Source organism: Panthera leo, chromosome C1 (assembly GCF_018350215.1).
Source record: "Panthera leo isolate Ple1 chromosome C1, P.leo_Ple1_pat1.1, whole genome shotgun sequence".
Classification (NCBI taxonomy): Eukaryota; Metazoa; Chordata; class Mammalia; order Carnivora; family Felidae; genus Panthera; species Panthera leo.
In genome coordinates this window covers 51,926,868-51,947,198 of record NC_056686.1, presented here as the reverse complement: position 1 = coordinate 51,947,198, position 20,331 = coordinate 51,926,868, and the positions used below count along the sequence as shown (strand labels likewise).

Sequence of the window (20,331 nt, the reverse complement as noted above, 5' to 3'; positions counted from 1 at the left end):
TTCAAATCCTCACTCAGCCATTTACTAGCTGGGTGACTTTGAGCAAGTTACTTAATTTCTTTGTCCTTTTGTTTTCCCATCTGTAAAGCAGGGCTATAGATAAAATTGACCTCGTGAGGTTGTTCTGAGAATTAAATGACTTCAAACATAAAATACTTAGTGTCTCACACAAGGCAATGTTCAATAAATACTAGTTATTACTGTAAGAACCTAGATGTATCCATTCTGCTTTCTTCTCTGACCTTGACCTTTTATTCAGTCACTCATTCCTTACCCATTCATTCTGCAAACATTTGCTGGGCATCTAACATGTTCTAATTAACATTCTTCCTAGTCCTCATTTATTATTTCTTATATTTTTCAATTGTCTTAGATGTGATCTCGCAAGCCACCTTAAAGCCTTTGTAAATGAGGGGATATGTAATAAATAGATAAACAAATAAGCAAATCAGAGATATCAAGTGTTTATTGTCACTGGGTCCTTTCTTTCTCATGAAAACTGAATTTTCTTTAATTTTCTTTAACTATTTGAGCTTTCTATCTATTTGGATTTGGGATAAATGAACATTTGTTGTGTTTGTGCATGGATGGGCATCCAGCCAGGGATGGATGGGGAATGTTTCTTTACACACTGATCTTATTTCAGATTGCTCTCTCACTCTAACTGTGTGCACACCTGCTAAAGGGCAGTGATGATTCTCTAGAACGATGTCTTTGGTACAACAGGGCTGCCATCTGTGCATTTCTTCATTAACATTCAGTGGTTCATTTCCTAAAAAGGTGTCTGTATGGGGGCGTGTGTGGTCTACTATGTGCCAGGCATACTATGGACAGGCAAAGTTTAGGACAGAGAATAAGACAGTCTTTTCTCTGTAGAAGTTTACAGTCTAGCAGGGCAGACAGTCAAGCAAACAAGCTATCAGAACAGGGTGGTAAGTGCTGGAATGGAAGAAGTGCAGTGTAGTAAGGAAGCACAGAGAGGGGGATATCTAATCCAGAAAAAGCCCACCCATTCCTTCATAAAACAAACACTTATATCTGGAATATAAAAACAAAACAAAGAGACTCTTAAATAGAGAGAACAAATTGGCGGTTCCCATAGGGGAGGGTGGTGGGGGGATGGTCAAAGAGGTAAAGGGGATTAAGAGGTACAAGTCACAGAGATGAAAAGTACAGCATAGGGACTATAGTCAGTACTACTATAATAACACTGCATGGTGACAGATGGGGATGACAGTTATTGCGGTGAGCATTGAGTAATATACAAAACTGTTCTATCAATGTGTTGCCCACCCGAAACTAACAAAACATTGCATATTAATTATACTTCAACTTAAAAAAATTTAATAAAACAAACATTTAGCACATACTATGCATCAGATGCCCAGGCTGCAAGGGAAGGAAGACAGTTCCAGACACAGAAGAGCCTGGTGAGGGCCAAGGGACTGGAGAGACCTACCGGTCCAGGGCCCCACTGGTGGGCATGCTGCGGGCAAAGCCTCGGACCCCAGTTTGCTGGAAATACGGAATGCTGAAGATGTTGGCAGCAATGACAGCCACGGAGTCTGACGGGTTGACAAAGAACCCATGCTTGCCCAGAATCATGTTTCGATCCTTTGAGAGAAGGGGGATTCAAAGGAAGAGCTTTTAATCAAACTGCTGGAAAAGCAATCTTACATGGGGAGGGAGGGAATGGGAAAGGGTAATAAAACTCTAATTTATAAAACTTAAAACTGATACCTTTATTCCTACTGGGTTCTAAACACTGGACTTTGTTTCTAACTGATCTATACAGTGCCACTGCACCAAAGGCATCCCCATGCCAGAAAACTAAAACTGTTTTCAATTAAGTGTATGCACAAACTCCTTCTGAACAAAAACTCTGTTCTCCCTCCAGAGGCCAGCTGACTTTAACCTCCCAGACCTCTTCCAAACTCTGGAATCCATCACCTCTCTCCCAGAGGAGAGAAGAGATTGAAACAAGAGAGAAAATGTTGGCTATTCACATAGTTTGGTGGGTCTACCAGACATCTTTTGAGGAACAAAGCAGACTTCTTCAGGAAAGGGCACCTAAATCACGGTCCCGCCATTGGATACAGGACCCAGCAAAACATGCTGCCACCTTCACTACTTCCTTGATGCCTGGTATGCAGGAAATACTCAAGTAACTCAGCATATGGAGGAAAAAACTCTCATCACACACTGCTGCAGAAAGATGCATTGCAAAATAGTCTCTTCAGGGATCCTTTTCATTTTTCAAAATTTTGATATGGAGAAATTTGATTTTTAGGAAGTAATGGATTCTAGCTGAATTTAAAGGACAAGAGCAGTAAAAATATTTTTTCAGCTAAGGAAATACATGTAGTGCCTCTCTCTGAGACACCAAGAATACAAAACCACTTAAATTACATCTATCCTCTGTCTGCTATGTATTCACCAATGTAAATAAAACAGCCTGCTTAGTAAAAGTATTAATTGTAGAGGAGGAATAAAAGATTTATTCTCTCATTATAGTTTTATCATTCAACCAATGAGAATGAACAAATGGATATATTATAAGACCAAAATGCTTTCCAGGGATTGAATAAACCTAGGATGGGTTTCTAGAACCAGACAAGCTCATGAAGCACCATTCCATCGTAACTGAGCCCTGATCACCCTGCCACTCTTAGAAAATCTGAATGTCTAAAATTAAGCACATGGGTTACATTTCAAGGACTCATTTATGTTCAAGAGGGTCTTCTAACAATTTAGCCCTGACCCTATGGTGCAATAAGGACTCCTCGACTATCACTCATTCACCGAGCCCACAAGACCTGACAGAAGCAGCCTGCTTCTTCCTCCTTTGTAGGAACAAAGGGTACTGGCCTATACCAGAGTTCACTTCAATGCACTTGTACCCACCCCATCTCCATCAAAAGCAGCCCCAAAGTCGTGCTCTCCTGTCTTCATGGTCTCCACCAGGTCAGCAGCGTAAGTGAGGTTGGGGTCAGGGTGGTGGCCTCCAAAGTCTTCCAGAGGAACACAGTTAACTGCTGAGTTCGCAGGGGCACCGAGTTCTTCGCAGAGGATCTTCTTCACATACGGTCCCACGACTACGTAAAATGTGAAATGAAGAATCAGAAAATAGAACTTATTAAAGTATTAGAAGACTGGGGGAGGAGGTGGAGGTGTTCTAAGGAGAATGGCATGGACAATGAGAACATGAAAACTATATTCAGGGGCCAGTGGAACGGTAAGACTCACTAGGGTAGAAGGTTTTGCAAAAAGAAATAATGAGAGATTCGGTTGGAAAAGGTGGGGCTAGTTGATGAAGGAGAATGGGGCAAGGGAGGGGAGTTAACTTCTATGAAGGCCCTACTATAACCCTTTGCAACCATTTTCTCACTCTTTCAAAAACAAAAAAAAGCTCACAATGTGGTAGAGCTTAGTGCTTAAGAGCTTGGACTCTGGAATCAGAGTGCGTGGATTCAACTCCCAGCTCAGTTAATCACTGACTGTACAACTTTGGTAAAGTTATTTAATCTCTGTGTGTCTCCATCTACTCTATCTGCAAAATGAGGATAATAACAGTAGCTACCTAACAGGGTTGATGTGAGGATTCAATGAGTTAATAAATATGAAGCCCTGAGAACAGTACCTGGCACGTAGGTTATAAATGTTTGCATTATGATTATCACCTCTACTTTATAGATAAGAAAACTGGTCTGAGATGAAGCCATTTGCCCAAACTTACATATCTAGTAGGAGTGGGAGCTGGGATTCAGAGCCCTAATCTCTCAACTGTATCCAGCTATAGGACAAACTGGTTAAAAACACAAACAAACCAAAACAATAACAACAACAACAACAACAAAAAGAGGGGTGCCTGGGTGGCTCAGTTGGTTAAGCGTCCGATTTCAGCCTAGGTCATGATCTCGTTGTTCCCGAGTTCGAGCCCTGCATCGGGCTCTGTGCTGACACCTCAAAGCCTGGAGCCTGTTTCAGATTCTGTGTGTGTGTGTGTGTGTGTGTGTGTGTGTGTCTCTCTCTCTGCCTCTCCCCCACTCATGCTGTATCTCTCTCTGTCTCAAAAATAAATAAAACATTAAAAAAAACGAAGAAGAAAGAAAAACAGAACTACCAACCACAGGAAAAAAACGGTCACATACTTTTATGGTGACATTTTATACAACTACCAAGAAACTTCATCTCTAATATGCTAAGAATGTGTTTTCACCAAGGAAGGTACTGACACCCATAGAAGCCACAGAGGTCAGAACAGTGGAGAATATGCTTCTCCAGTGATTGGGGCCACATGTTAAGGATATTATGGACACACCACAGAAAAAGGTCAAGGCAGCCAGGGAGGTGAAGGATATAGAAACTGAGGCGTTAAAGGAATACCTGAATGGCCAGGAGAATGAAGTATACTTCATGACCAGCTTTTCCTACCCCATCTACCACCACAAGCCCTTTCTTTTTATTTATTTATTTTTTATTTCAAGTTTTTATTCAAGCTTCAGTTAGTTAACATATAAAGCCTATTCTTAAGCCATTCTCCCCATTTTTCTAACATAACATCTTTTAAGCCTTCATGTCTTTGCTACAGCCATTGCCTCAGCTGGAAATGACTACCCTAGATCCTTCTTTCATGAAAGAGTTGGTTGCCAACTTCTTCCAGGAAACCTTTCTTGATACGGCTAGTCAAGTTATGCCTTCTTCCACACCCCAAAGAGAATACTTGAAATTTTATCTAACCCTCATTTTGTTGGCCTGGCGGTAGTTTTTGACCCACCTCATCTCCCCAGGCATTGCAAGCTCTTTGAAGGAAGTCTTCTGCTGAGTCCCAGCCCACCACCCCACTATGCACACATGTAGTAGGTACTCAATACATACTTGTTGAATACTTTGAAAAGACAGAATAGCTTTTGTCTAAATAAGGAAGTAGACCCATTCTGTGAGACTCCAGAGGCAAGCTAGGACTCAACAGTAAAGTTCCAGGGATAGAAGATTTCAGCCCACTGAAAGAAGGTTTTTTGTTTTTGTTTTACAGAGAAAGGGGGAAGGAGAGTGAGTGGGGGAGGGGCGGGGGGAAAGGGAAAGAGAATCTTAGGCAGGCTCCATGTCCAGCACAAAGCCCAATGCCGGGCTTGATCTTGCGATCTGAGCAGGAATCAAGAGTTGGATGCTCAACTGACTGCCACAGAAGAAGGCTTTCTGTGGTTTTACAGGGTAACAGGAGGCCCTGAACAACATCATTGAGAGGGTTCAATCACAGACAGAAAGTTTTCCCCACTAGGGAAAATCCTTCCCACTCAAAGATTCTAAAATTCTAAATTTATTACAAAACAAATAAACAACCTAAGTGCTTGGAATTCCCATATTCCAACATGTGAGAAAGTTTCATGGTTCTGATTCACAATGATGGCTGCTATCTCTGCTGACCTGGCCATGCACCCAGAGAGGAAGAAGAGGGAGAGATACCCAACTGTTGTTCTGGAATTTAATCCTCAGCTTGCTCTTGTAGGCTCTGCTCTTCTAAGAAAAGGTACATGTGGGGGCAGCTGAGTGGTATGGGACTCACAAGCGTGTTTACTTCATCTAGCAAATGATACCTCCCCCTTGGAATAGATGGGGGTGTGCAGGAAGAATGTAAGGTATCTTCTGAGGGGAAGGAAGAGTCCACAAAAACAGTTGCATGTTATTCAAGGCCTGATACTTAATGTGGAAACTCTGACCTTCGCACTACCTTACCATGAGGAATGTCTCTCCTATTTTTGCTGTGTACAGTTAGATTTTCATCTATGTGAATAATGCTCTGAAATGGTTGCAAAATCACTATTTAAAAACCATGAAACAGGGGCGGCTCAGTTGGTTAAGTGTCCAACTTCAGTTCAGGTCATGATCTCACAGTTCATGAGTTCGAGCCCTGCGTCAAGCCCTGTGCTGACAGCTCACAGCCTGAAGCCTGCTTTGGATTCTGTGTCTCCCTCTCTCTGCCCCTCCCTTGCTCACACTCTGCCTCTCTCTCTCTCTCTCTCAAGAATAAATAAACATTAAAGAAAATCAATAAAAACCGTGAAACAGTCTTGAGAAAAGGCTTGTTAAAGCATCACGATATGCAAGGTAAAAAGCAGCTCCATATCTTTGAGAGAAGGGAAGGGAAGAAAACTGGCTCCTTACCTCCATGCATGGCATCTATACGAATCTTTAGTCGGTTTGGACCAGAAAGCAGTTCCTTCAGTGCGTTGAAATCAAAGATGTTTCTCAGCATTGTAGCATAACCTTCCACAGAGTCCACAATTTCCACTGTGAGAACAAGCAACATTAAAAGATGGGGGAGCCAAACACACGAAGAAATAGTATCCTCTGAAATGATTCTACTGCTGTAAACCCACAATAGCTATTTTAAAAGGACAATTATCGAGGAATGTGTTCCAATGTGCCCGGGCTGTCACATGATCTCTTAGTACCAACCATTTTCCTGAGAGGTAAATGTTATTAGTTCTATTTTATAGACAAAAAGATGAGAAAGCTTAAACTCTGAAAGGCTGAGTAACTTGCCCACACAGCTGGGATGGGGCACACAAGAGATTCGGACAGGGGTTTGCCTGGCTAGAAGCTCAGCTATGCTGCCACATTGACTCTTTGCCCATCACCATGAGAAGTGTATTTTGGTGTCATAAATAACAGAAAATGTAAGGCCCACTTTTCTTTCCTTTTTCTAGGCCCACTGCCATAAGACTTATTAATGGTAAAAAGCAGAAAAAAATTTTTTTAACAAACCACTTTTCACACGCACTGCTAAAGGAGTAAGACAAATATAAGAACTTAGTCTTGCTGCCCTCGTTGGATGTCAGGGCACATCTGAACATTTTCAAAACATTAAGAGTTTAAGAAATTTCCTACTGGTGTTTTCCAAGCCCTAAGAATGTCTTCAAGATGTTCCAAGGCACTGCTTTATCTTTGTTAGGACGCGACTGCCAGTTCTCGATGGGTAGGTTCAAACAAAGAAATGTTTGCCATAAAATGGCAATCCAGAGGAGAGAGTACACGTTGGAACAGTCAAAACGTAAGTTGCATTACTAACCACCTCACCCTTGTTGTGTTGATATGAACAATGTTATAAACCTTTACTCCAACAATTATTAATACCTTGGCATTCTACCCCTGCTGCCTATGCAGGGAGTTTCAATTTAGCCCCCTGAATGGCTTACTTTGATTTCACTGAATATTAAGGCAGGAAAAATGAAGAATCAAAGCCCAGGCTTTGGAATCCTTCACACCTGAGTCTGAATCTGGTTTGCCACTCACTCACTATAGGACCTTGAGCCTGAGATGTAAGCTCTTCTCAACTTTTGTTTCCTCATATGGAAAAACTGAATACAGATAGTGCTGCCTTCACAGGGCTCTCTAAGAATAAAGTGGGATAATGCTTGTTGAGAGTTTGGCATGTAACAAAAGCTCAATAAAAGTTAGCTATGAATGTAATCTTACAGGTCTTCTAGTCAAGGCTATTCATTTAATAGGTATGGAAGGCAAGGCCTAGAAAGTTGGAAATGCTGCACCCAAAGTCACACGGCTGATTCCTGGTAGGGCCCAGAGAGCCCAGGTCTCTAGGCTCCTAGACCCCATTCCAGACCTGCTAAACAATGCATGCAAAGCTTAGTGACCAGTCTTTCCAAAACTGAAGATCTACTTTATTAAAACTTTGAAAGTCCAACTGCTCAAGGTGGAAATAAGGGGGGCAAGAGGGAAGGAAAGTCAACATGCCTGTGAATGGTTTGAACTTGTTTTCCAGGTCAAACTGCTGCTTTCCCAGAACTCCAAGGTCTATTTTCAGGTCAGGGCAAATTGCATATTCTTCAATTGTCTTGCTGATTTGGAAGATTTTATCAGTTATTGCTTCTGGAGCAGGACCTGGAAATCAAACAGCGAACCATGGGGTCATCTTGTGGGACTGACGTGAAAATACAAAGAACACAGAGCTCGTCAACTCCTCTTCACTCACACATTTGCCATTTCATCATTTAGACAGCAAAGTATCAAAATTGTCTAAAAGAAAAATACCATGTTAATGATGATTTGTGCATGGTTTCTCATATTCAGGGACGACAGGATGAGAAGCATTCCACTTTCACCAAAATGAAACAAAGAACCCCCTTGTTAAGGATCAGAACCAGAACGCTGGCCTTCCAAGGCCTTGGTTATTGGTTTATCCTAATGAACATAAATGGACTATCCTTCAAAATGACAGCAAACTCACCTCCATTGGAAATATTAAATTTGATTCCAAAATCTCCATTGGGCCCTCCCGGGTTGTGGCTGGCTGTCAGAATGATCCCACCAATGGCTTTGATCTTTCTAATGATGCAGGATACAGCAGGGGTAGAGAGGATCCCATTCTGCCCAATAACCAAGCGACCAATCTAAGAGAAGAAATCCAGACACACTCTTTAACACCAATAAACCCAGAACTACTGCACAGAAACAACAGAATAGGCAGAGGAACAAAGAAGTGAACCAGAAAAGATGTTCTTTAATGAACATCCACAGCTTGGATTACTATTATTTTATTACAAAGTAGAATACCAGTGTTGAATAACATTATTATTGAAGTAGAATCAGCATTGCTGAACAAGGCCATCCCTTCAGATAGTTTTTGGGGACTTTATAGTTTTAAAATAGTATATGGTCTGGGGGAGCTATAAGGCTCTGGCAAGAAAACACAGAGTATTTGAAACACAGTCTTTCCAGACCAGGTTCATAATTTTCCCTGAAACATTGTTAGAAAACCCACATTTTTATCCAGTTCAATCATACTTTCAAACCACACTGGGGGAGGATATAAATTTAGCTAGTTAAAGAAATCCTACCCAAAGAGAAGCCCTTTTTGTAAACTAAAAAAAAAAAAAAAAAAAAAAAAAATTTAAGTAAAAAGGGCAAGCTTTACATTGAAGAGTTTTACAAAATCCGTCTCATAAATTTATCTTTCCTGTCAAGACTTGATTTTGATATGGTGGTCTCCCCAAAGCAGGATACACCTACCTATGTGAGGGTGTATGTGGATTGCCTGCTGGCCCTAAGGCAGAAGGTGCTGGGGGTTATTACTGAGTAAACCGGCCAGAACCACCCACAGGGAAGGGCTACAGGTGGCACTTCACTGCATTCTTAACTTGCCTTCCCTTATCTCTCACAGATGCTATCAGCATGGCTCCTAAATCTTCCTTCACTAAAATGTAATTTATATTTGTTTCAACATGACCCACGTTGGGAAAGAAGGAAGAAGTTCTATCAGTTCCTTGAACATACTTGGAGAAAATGCAACCACTACATAAATAGATTTATAAAATGAGGAGTCTGTGCCCTCCTTCCATTCTCCCTTCTGAGAGAAGAGACAGGAATGTTTTTGAATTTTCCATTTGTTATTTCTTTTGGCCCCACCTAAATAAACATGCTTGAAGAAATGACTTATGGTGGAAGATGTGTCTGATGATACCTGGAATCCCTGGTAAAGTTTGTCTGGGACTGTTACCTTTGCCACACTATAAGTTACTGAAAACTTGATTGCCTTATCACCAACCCTTCCCCTGTCAACCACCTCCCAGGAAGTAGCCTGGCTCTCATTTGTCCATCTCAGAACAGTTTTTGTTACACTAATACATTTGTTATGCCCTGCCTCCCTCAGGAAGTGGGGTAGGTGCTATAACTAGTCTCCTCCATAGACTAGAGGGACCAGCAGATGGTGTGAAATCAATATTAATGATTATCACTGGGCGCAGAATGCTTTCTAAAAACCCATGGCATTTTCAATTAATTCCCATATATGTTCCCTAGTACTGTTGTGTAGATGAAGAAGCTGAGGTCCAGAGTTATGATGCTGCCCATTTGTCGATTCTTCCATCCATCCAAAAGCAATCATAACAAGTGCTTATGGAAAGGTGGTATGGGAGGCACTGGGATAGACGACAGGACAAGGTCACATGGCAAATTAGTGGCCATAGCTGGGAGAAGCACCTGCCTCCATACAGAGAGAAGAGTAACAAGTCACCCTTGTAGCACTTTCCAGGTGTGGTTCTGATAAAGTGAGTGTTTATGGTTGAGTAGTTGTGTAATTTTAACAGGAGGGCCTTAATTAAGAAAGGCAATTTAATCAGTCAGAGTGGCTGGTGGAGTTATCTGGAAATTGTACTTGCGCATCAAGCATACTGACTTTTACTAGGGGTTTATATGTATTTTGTGTGGAAAGGGAGACTGATAAATGAATCTTAAGCTGTACCACCCAGGCCACCCCTTATTCTACCATTCTGTATGGTAAGATCTGCGGTCAGTAATGGTCCAAGACTGAGGGGATAATACCAGGGGTAAGAGTAGGAAAGTCAAGAGACAGAAAGGAGGTCTGCAGTACCTTCTTTCTCTTGAGCCCAAGAAGAGGTACAGCTGGTCAAAGTCTCTCCTTCCAGAGAAGACCCTCTCCTATGAATCACCCTCAGGAATATTAATCCTCAACCTGATACTGAGGAGATATTACCCACCTTCCTTTAACAATGTCTAGAGCATTGCAACAGCTCCTGACTCAATCCCCCCTTTCTCTCTCCCACCTGTACCTCCCTTACTCTGCTCTGGCTGAATCCATCCTTCCAACTCAGGACCACCTAGTTCATCTGTTTTAAACCATAGTTCTTACTATGTCCTGCCTCTACTCAAAAACCTTCCCTGTACAATACAATCCAGAAATTCCAATTCTAGCTATTGACACAAAAGAAAGCAAGGACTGAAACAGACAACTTGCACACCCATGTTCATTGCAGAATTAATCACAATAGCCAAAGGCCCATCAACAAATGATGGTATATACATATACAAAATATGGTATATACATATAATGGAATATTATTCAGCCTGAAAAAGGAATGAAATTCTGATACATGCCACAATATGGATGAACCTTGAAAACACTATATACTAAGTAAAATAGGCCAGACACATAAAGACAAGTATTGGATGATTCGATTTACATGAGGTACTTAGACGAGGCAAACTCATAGGCAGAAAGTAGAACAGAGGTTGCCAGGGGCTGAGGAAGGGGAAATGGGAAGTTATTGTTTAGTGGGTATAGTGTTTCAGATGGGATGAGAAAAAAGTTCTGGAAAAGGATAATGGTGACGGTTGGAGAATATTGTGAGTGTAATTAATACCACTGAAGTGTGCACTTAAAAATGGTTGATACACTAAATTCCGTGTTATGTATACTTTACCACAAAAAATAAAAAATTTTAAAAACAGAAAAAATCTTCCCTGGCTCCCAGTGTCTACCAACTTAGAGATCACTCCGTCTACCCGGTACTGAAAGTCCCCCATCAAACAGCTTTTCCTGCCCTTCCTTCCCCTTCTTGCTACTCTCTCCCTGAATAACAGAACTCACACTGCCAGGCTGGATACCTCGCTGTTTGCCCAGCATTTGATAGTCAAACATAACAGGAGCAAACTTAATTTTCCTTGCAATTAAAATAGGGCCTGGTGTTTTCCTATGTTTCACAAAACAAAAACAAAAACAAAAACAAGTTCTATTTTCTTTGCCCTGCTAGTCATATACACATATTCTTATTTCTAAACATATCTCTAAGTTTAAAGCTCTGGAAGCCAAATGAGATATCAGTATTGTAAATGGGGCCCCACCAATGTCTTATTTTATACATTAAAATTTCCTATACTTCTTAGCCCCCAGAAACATCATGAAAAAAAAAAAAAACAACTCTCTTGTAAATGCAGACAGCTCTATGTAAATAAAAACAAAAGGAAACTTCTAACAAAGGCGAATTATATTTTACAATCCATAAATGCACAAAATGAAAGTGTAATAAAGAGAAAAAAAATGATATGATTTCCATTTTAGCTCACAAGGCTGAAAAGTCTTCCGAGGATCACCCCAAGAGGGGAGTGGGTATCGACAGAGGTGAGGAAGGCACACTGACTCCTACCAAAATCTGTGGCAATACATTATCTTTCCTTTACATTTCCTCCTTGACGCTCTGTCCACAATCAAAGGGACATTAAAATAGTCAGAAATGAGGATATGTTAGAAAAAGAAGAAATCGAACTATCTAGGATTTGATAGGTTTTATCAGATCAAAGTGCTTTACTGGTCCACTCATGTTTTAAGTAATCCAGTTCAGTTGCATGAGTGCTTTAAATGCAATACTATTTTAAATAAAGAATGCCCTTGAGAAGATTTGAAAATATTGCTTGGGCTGCCACAGCTCTAACAAATAGGCAGTTGCCATATTTAGTCAATTATTATCACTTAAATGCATTATTTAGCAAACCTTCAGATCATAAATCTGAGCAAGTCTATAGGGTCTGCCTGAATTACACATTCCTACCACCTCTTCCACATCCTTCAGCTCCACACAAAAATGAAATGAAGCCGAATATATCACAGCAAAGGGGACAGTGTACCAGATCCACTCAACAATCTAGATATATGCGGAGAAATAATGTTCCTTTCATTCTTTCTCTAAAGATTAAAAGCATCTTAATACCATTCCCTCCGCAGCTCTCCTCAAAGGTGAAATTTACAGCATGTCACATTTTATCTTAAAAATGTGTATGCTTCATAATAATTTCATATTTGAGTGCTTTGTCAGCAATTTTTACATGAGAGGCATTCAGATTCTGAAAGTGGGTATGAAGGAAACTTTGCATTATAACTACAATCATTTTTAAATTTCATTTGGTGGTGTGTTTTTGTTTTTAATTTGGGTTTTGCAATCATACCTGCTCGGCGTATTATTGAAATAGACTGATGATGAATGCCTAACATATTTGGTTGCCATGCTAAATTTTTATGTTCTCAGAACCAGAATCACTCCCAGAAAGGAAATACAACAGATTTTTAAAATTTATGAGTTCTGAGGGGCTGTGTGCTCCAAATTATTGCTAAGTATAACCTAAAACACTAAAAATATATTTTTGGTCCCACAGAGGAATCTGCAGAGCAAAAACAGCAATGTCCTGATGCCCACCTTACAGCAAATCAGTGGGACTGTGCAAATTGTTAGATTATCAAGATCAATGCTTTCTGGCACAAGATTCCTTCTGATTTGGTTAATTCAGGCAAGGCAGTTTTTCACAATGCAGAGCTGTTAGCAGAGCCTCCTTATATTATAGTCTTACAGGAGTTATTAACTCTACCCTGCTGCACAAATTCACTGCACACAGGGCTTCTTTGTGTCCAAGGTCATTATAAGCAGGTTCCCCTGTAACAGGTCCTCTTGGTAGGCTTATACCTAACATTTTCCAATCCCCTCCTGGCATTTCTGCATGACTACCAGGATCCACAAACAACAGCATGCCCTGGCTTTTGTTTTCCTGTTTGACAAGTGACTGAACTTCAACAAGGAAGCCATTGAAAGAAAACAAAATCCTCCTCTCTCTACTACTCAGTGGAGCTTTCTTACATAGGATAGGGTACCCCTTGGGACTAGTTAGAATGTAGATAAGACAGCTTAAGGCTGGGGGTGTGCTTTAAATGTCTAAAGGGCAACAGGTATTTTTTCAAGCAAGAGGCACAGAGTACAACAAAGAGCCGAACTTACATTCCCATATCCCAATGTGACTAATGTAATTTCAGGAGTAATATTACGAAACACATTCTCTGAAGTCACAATGAAACACTAACTGGATGTTAGTAGAACTGAAGTGTATATAACATACAAATCTGTGTACTCTTGTATATTTCTGCAAAATGAAGAAAGAAACATATGTGGAGAGCCAGAAACATAACAATACTTATCATATACCAACCCCATTAGCGGCCGCCATCTGCACTATTGTTTCTATCGCCGATTTATTAAAATACCTCCCATCTCCACCAACTACCAGTGAGGATCCCTGGCGATCTTTAAGGTCTATGGAAAAAAATAGACTCTGGATGAAATTCTCCAGATAACATGGCTTCGCCTCAAAACAATAGGTTTTCTTCCGTAATCCACTAGTTCCTGGTTTCTGGTCATAGTAGGGAGCAGTAGCAAAAGTCAACAGAGGGAGAGGACCTTCTTCCATTTTTCTGTATTTTCCAGAAATCCATTCATCAAAATCACTCATCTTTCATTTTCACCACTTGGCTCAAAGAGGGTGTCCAGAAAGCAGTCAGGGGTCCTCAAAATAGTCTGTCTGAACCTGAAGCTGCAACAGTGTCATCTGAGTAAGTAAATACAGGTCGTGCCTGGATGAGGAAGCTGGGTTAATTCCTTGCTGTCGTCACCCCTTGAGAAAAGTTAAGGGCCACACACCCACCCACACCCACACACAAAGCACAACTTCCAAGCTGTTTTGGTGAGGACACTTCTGCCCACATAACCACGTCAAATACCCTTCAATTATTTTTGCTTCATTTCCCCATTAGGTAGCTCCAAAGGATACTGCTTGTGGCAGACGTCAGTCACAAACACCAGATGGCTGCCAGACTCCACTCTCAGAGCCCAGGCAGCAATGGAGCAAGTCCAGTCCCAAGAAGCAGGCTCGTTGTTGAACAGGACACCCTGGTGTGGCTCCTTACAGCCCTTGAAGCAGAGTCTCTCTGGGCACTCACCACTGAGAAGGCCATCTGCTGCTACAGTTGTTCGATGCCATGTAGCAAGTTAAAGGTCAATCTTAAAATGGAAGTGAGGGATCTCGGTTACCTCTGGTTTCCTTACATCACATCATTTTGATACCCAAGCAATTTTTTACGTCTTGCATGCAATTCCAATTGGAAGAAAAACAGATTTATTCATTGCCCACCAAGGATTTAACAAAACAGTATTCAGCTCTTCTATCAAGAAAAAAAGATACCTACAAATATGCCCTGAATGGTCAACAGCTTGGTCATTCCTTTGACCTTATGGAAATGTGGGGATGGAGATGCACCAAATCCTTGAAAATGTGGGCAAAACAGGGAGGGGGAAAAAACGTATACTTTTCTGAGTGCACGAGGTTTGATCAGGTTATTATCTGGAAAAATAATATGAACATAAGATTACATTTTGTGTCCTCATTTTCTCAGTTTTACACAGACATGGCTTTTAAGAACACATTTTTAGTGAAGCAGGTTAAGTCCTTTCTTCGCATTTGAAGAACCTAAGATGTTTGAAAACATTCTATCTGAATAAAGTTATTATCCAACCCCCATCTGATCCTTAAGATTTTATTAATAATCTACTTAAATGCATACACGTTCTTTACCTGGTTCAGCAGAGGCTGACAATTAAGGAGCTCCACTGTCAAGGTTTTGGTGAACTTGCTAAGGATGTTTGAAAAGTCAACCAGCACCAGTTACACCACGTTTGGAGAGTCTGACATGCATTACAGTCCAGGTTTTCAAGTGAAACATGAATAACCCCTTGATAAACAAAATCCGTGGGGTACCTGGGTGGCTCAGTTAGTTGGGCATCTGACTTCGGCTCAGGTCATGATCTCACAGTTCATGAGTTCGAGCCCCACGTCGGGCTCTGTGCTGACAGCTCAGAGCCTGGAGCCTGCTTCGGATTCTGTGTCTCCCTCTCTCTCTGTCCCTCCCCCACTCACACTCTGTCTCTCTGCCTCTCAAAAAAATAAATAAAAATAAACATTAAAAAAAAAATTTGAGTATTTTTCTGCTAATTTGTCAAGCCAGGTCCAAAAGCCAACAAGACTGGGAGCAGCAGACTGTCCTAAGGCAAGAACGTCCCTGTGGTTCAGGGGCTGCTCTGTGCAGGGCCAGCAGAATGAACAGGCCCAGGAGCTGGAGCCCACTGGCAAGGAAGCCTGGTCTCCTTCACGTGACAAATGGGACTGGCCCACGTGCAGGGAAGACCTCGAGACATAACATTAAAAAATTCACAAGACCATGTCTATTTAGTTGAAGACCAGTCAGCCAACAGACACTTGTTACAGTTTATTTTGGGGTCTTAGTTTTTAAAAATAAAATTCTCTAGAAATTAATTTATGAGGCAAGCTTGCTGTATGAACAGTAGTTTACATACCTACTGTATTTCAACTTAAAATAAATGCATGCTTAATTCATTTTTTTTTTAAAGTTTGGTGCTAAGTTTTCTGGTTTTAGGTAGGTTTGCAAACTATACCAGCATATGTGTCTTGACATATTTAATAACAAATCAAGATTTATGAAATAGCAACCCAATAATCTTTTCATTGGGAATAATAGAGCAACCAACCACATAATTGGTAGTTTTCTTAACAAGAAATCCCAGGGTAGACTTAGGGGCATTTGGTCACAAGGGTGCTCCGACATCCCCAGCTGAAGCTTCTCTGCCCATATATTCCAGCATGTTCTCTGCTGGTGGTCTGCCACTCTCTCAGTGCAGCTCTTTCTGAAGCTGGAACCAAGAAAGTATCACTCTTCTGGGTTTTTTTTCCCCATGCATTGATTTTATTTACAGTTTCTGGTTCATGCAAATCAATTTCATAAAATGAGAAGTTATGAAGAATCAAGGCATAATTATGCAAATTCAAAATAGATGTTCAATGCAAAAATTACAAGCATAAAAGTGGGTTTGTTCACAGCATGAGATCCAACAGATCTTGCTTCAAAGGATAGGAATCACTTTTTTTTTTTTCTTGAAGACTATGGCCACGTCACATGCTAGAACACCTCAGCTTACCAGTGAGGTGTTTTCTCATAGGAACCACAACGTGTTTCTAAAAATGTTTTTTTTACACTGTAAAGTGTCATAAAAGCCGCACTTTTCCAGAATCAAACCTGCTCTTGAACCTAGCACTGGTTGCTAACCATCTAAAAACTAACTGATACAGAAAGTATTCCAAATGTCACTATTCTGATTCTTAAAAGTAAAAAACTTTTACAAGGTAGTTTAGAAAGAAATATTGCGGGGCGCCTGGGTGGCTCAGTCAGTTAGGTGGCCAGCCGACTTCGGCTCAGGTCATGACCTCGCGGTCCGTGAGTTCGAGCCCCGCGTCGGGCTCTGTGCTGACAGCTCAGAGCCTGGAGCCTGTTTTGGATTCTGTGTCTCCCTCTCTCTGACCCTCCCCCGTTCATGCTCTGTCTCTCTCTGTCTCAAAAATAAATAAACGTTAAAAAAAATTAAAAAAAAAAAAAAGAAAGAAAGAAATATTGCAAACCAGTAATGCTGGAGTTCTTCCAGTCTGAACCTTCCACATACTAGATACGCCACCTTAGGGTTGATGTCATTTCGGGATTTTTAAATCTACCTCCCCTGTAGATCATCTTCATGTTTAAAAAAATATATATTTAACACCAGAGGAAACAGAAGTGACTGAGCACCAGGGGATCATATATGCTGAACCTGTGGAATCCGGTCACTAGGTGAACCCACTATATCCCTCTTGCATGGAAATATCTATGTGGGCACATGGACCTTTTTACCTTCCTGTGTATGAGCCAGCCTTCCAGCGAGGCATGGACCGGGGAAGATTCCCTCTCTCACGGCTCTTGTACACGTCAATGAATACCCAGCAATTTAAGTGTACGCTGAAGCTAAGCCCCCAGAGGAAAGAGTTCTATATCCCAGAACAGAGAATAATGTTGTCAGCAACTACATATGCCTGGCACAGTGTTTGTCAATATGCAAAACTAAAGCAAAAAGACATAGCCCTTGCCCTAGAAAAGCTTCTATTCTAAAAATGGGCCAGAGCCGTAATTTTATGGACACTGTAGAACTCAATCCCATATAAAAATATTACCAGAGGCAGCAATGCTAGATGGACTGTGAAGTGTGGTAAAAAAAGAAGGGGCATTAAGAACATGAAGCTTCCTACGACGCTCAGACTAAGTGGGGCAGCTATTAAGAAACTCATTTGTTTTAGCTCTCCAGCAAAGGTTGAACTTCATCTTCGGAAACGTTACTGTCGAGCATAGCGAACCCAATTTGGCCTAATGAATTCGCCTGCATCGCCAGTACTCCCTTCACAATGACACAAATTACATTTAAACCATATGGGGGACTTAAGGATTACTCCCTTCAGACAAGGAACTTTCGTACTGGTCTTGGGTCCAATCAATTTCACGACGGCAGAGTTATGAACCCCTTCGCTCCCAGGCTCACAAAGACTCCAGCCCCCATTCTCATCTGCAGGCACCTTCCTAGCAGAACACAACAGAGACTGTAGACTGACTTGCCAATCCTTTCTTCGATCTCTCTTTCTTTCCATCAGTTAAGTACTTATTGGGTAGCTAACTACTATGTCCCAGGCTTCCTGCGAGGGCTGGACCCAGCCCCTGAACAGGTTCACCTCTTCACACCAAGAGCTCTTCTTTAGCTGATGCCACAGTAGTGGACGTGGGGGATGGGCTGTCCACAGTAGCGGAGGCTGTCTCTAGGTGTAAGCACGAGAAAGAATGCTACTAATTGGGCTAAAAGCAGCAGGGATCATCACACCCCCAGCCTGAAGCCCTGCACTTGGGACAGCTGCAGGTGCCTGCCTGAGTGGTTGGGGTGTGTGACCCAAGTGATGGGAAACACTCATTCATTTCTCCCACCAACAGTAAGAAAGCATGTAGTAAATGCCGGCCCCAGGCAAGGCAGTGCAGGACGATGCAAAGACCACAGGTTTAGGAGCCAGATACAACCAGGGCTCAAATCTTTGACTTTAAACTGCAGGAGAAATTCAATCTTGAGCAAGTGCCTTAACTGAACTGAGCCTGTAAAATGGGGACAGCTTTCAGGGTTGTCCTGAGAACTGAATCAGGTTACATATGTGAAAACACTTTGTGCTGTGTCTGGCATCTAGTAGATTATCAGTGACTGTTAACCCCTTCACCCTTCCCATCCTCAACCTCCCCATCTCTAAAATGGGATAATAATACCTGCCTCGCAAGGTTTTTGTGATAACGACCCCACCAAATGTCTATGAAAGTCTTTGTGAACTAGAAAACGATGTAAAGATATGAACTTTTTTTTTCATATTTGGGAGGTGGAGGAGGAGAGAAAAAAAAGTGCATGGGCCTTTGTTCTTAACAAGTTCATGTCAGGGAGAAGCCATCACAGTGTGGGAGCCATGGCCCTGTCCCAGAGGTGCACGCACAGCCCTATGGCTCTTGAGAGGTTGCAGGAATGGGGTGAGATTGTGCTCGCTTCGGCAGCACATATACTAAAATAGGAATGGGGTGAGACTGCAGAAATAGTTGGGGCAAGATTACAAAGTCTCATGAACCACACTAAAGTTTATTTTGTAGCTGCCGGAAGCTATGGAAATTTTTAAGCGAAAGGAATCTAAACTGATATGTTTCTGGAAAGTTGGCTGGCTTCCAGTGGCACGTCAAATAGCTTAGAGGAGAGACTGGAAGATTAGCCAAGGTCACAAAAAAGGATTCCTTCCTCAGCTGTGGTGGCTCTGAGGATCCTGCTGTTCCTCAGCTGGCTTCCTGTACAAGACTTCCGTTTGAATACTTCCAAGCTTTGCTCGTTAAATAAGGAATTTTAATTTATTTTATTTTTTAAAGTTTATTTATTTTGAAAGAGAGAAAGCACAGGCGGGGGACGGGCAGAGAGAGAGGGAGAGAGAGAATCCCAAGCAGGTTCTGAGCTGTCAGACAGACACGGCACGGCGCTCAATCTCACGGTTCACGAGACCATGACTTGAGGTGAAATCAAGGGTCAGGCACCTAACCGACTGAGCCACCCAGGTGCCCCGTGACAAAGAACGTTAAAAGTCAATAAATGCATTTGATTTACAAATTTGAAATGTTCATAGGAGTTTGAGCAAATGAGTTTATAACTAAGATCACATGCACACACACACACACAAACCCACCACCTCACACTGACAACCGAGTCAGCGGAGGAGAAAAAACAAAGCAGATGTGCCGAGATAAACAGAGAGGGTAGGCAGAGAGTGGCTGCAGGGCTTCCTCCTGCCTCAGGCTCCTGTGACACCCAACTGTCCACTCCACCCCCAGCTTTTAGGAGGCCCCTCTCTAACCTTAGGGAGCCATCCTCTTGGCAACTCACTGCAGTCGGCCTCGCTTCCTAACACGTGCTACTACCTGCCGCTCTTCACTCTGTTGAGTGGGCCTCAGTGGTGCCTGGCTCCCATCTGGCAGCTCTGAGGCAGGCTCCACCGGCTGGCCCATCCAGGCAAGAAGAGGAGGAGAGCAAAGTCCTTCTCCTTCTCCCTTTCATTTTTCAAAAAAAAATTTTTCATGTTTATTTATTTTTGAAAGAGAGAATCGCTTCTCGGCCTTTTGGCTAAGATCAAGTGTATTTTTGAAAGAGAGAGACACAGTGCAAGCAGGGGAAGGGAAGAGAGAGAGGGAGCCACAGAATCTGAAGCACTCCAGGCTCTGAGCTGTTAGCAGAGAGCCCGAGGCGGGGCTCAAACCCACGAACC

General features: G+C 41.9%; 1 protein-coding gene across 3 annotated transcripts in view; it reads right to left on the bottom strand.

Moving 5' to 3' along the window:
- The window catches only part of PGM1 (phosphoglucomutase 1), a 63,211-nt gene that overhangs the window by 19,667 nt on the left and 23,213 nt on the right, over positions 1–20,331 (bottom strand). For 2 of the 3 annotated variants that reach the window (XM_042951989.1, XM_042951988.1), the window contains exons 2-6: positions 8,249–8,411; positions 7,756–7,902; positions 6,166–6,291; positions 2,905–3,095; positions 1,460–1,614 (exon numbers count right to left, since the gene is read on the bottom strand). In XM_042951989.1, coding sequence (XP_042807923.1) covers positions 1,460–1,614; positions 2,905–3,095; positions 6,166–6,291; positions 7,756–7,902; positions 8,249–8,411 — 782 coding nt within the window. Of the gene's footprint in view, positions 1–1,459; positions 1,615–2,904; positions 3,096–6,165; positions 6,292–7,755; positions 7,903–8,248; positions 8,412–13,788; positions 14,104–20,331 lie in introns of those variants that run through there. The other variant, XM_042951990.1, reaches the window with a different exon arrangement.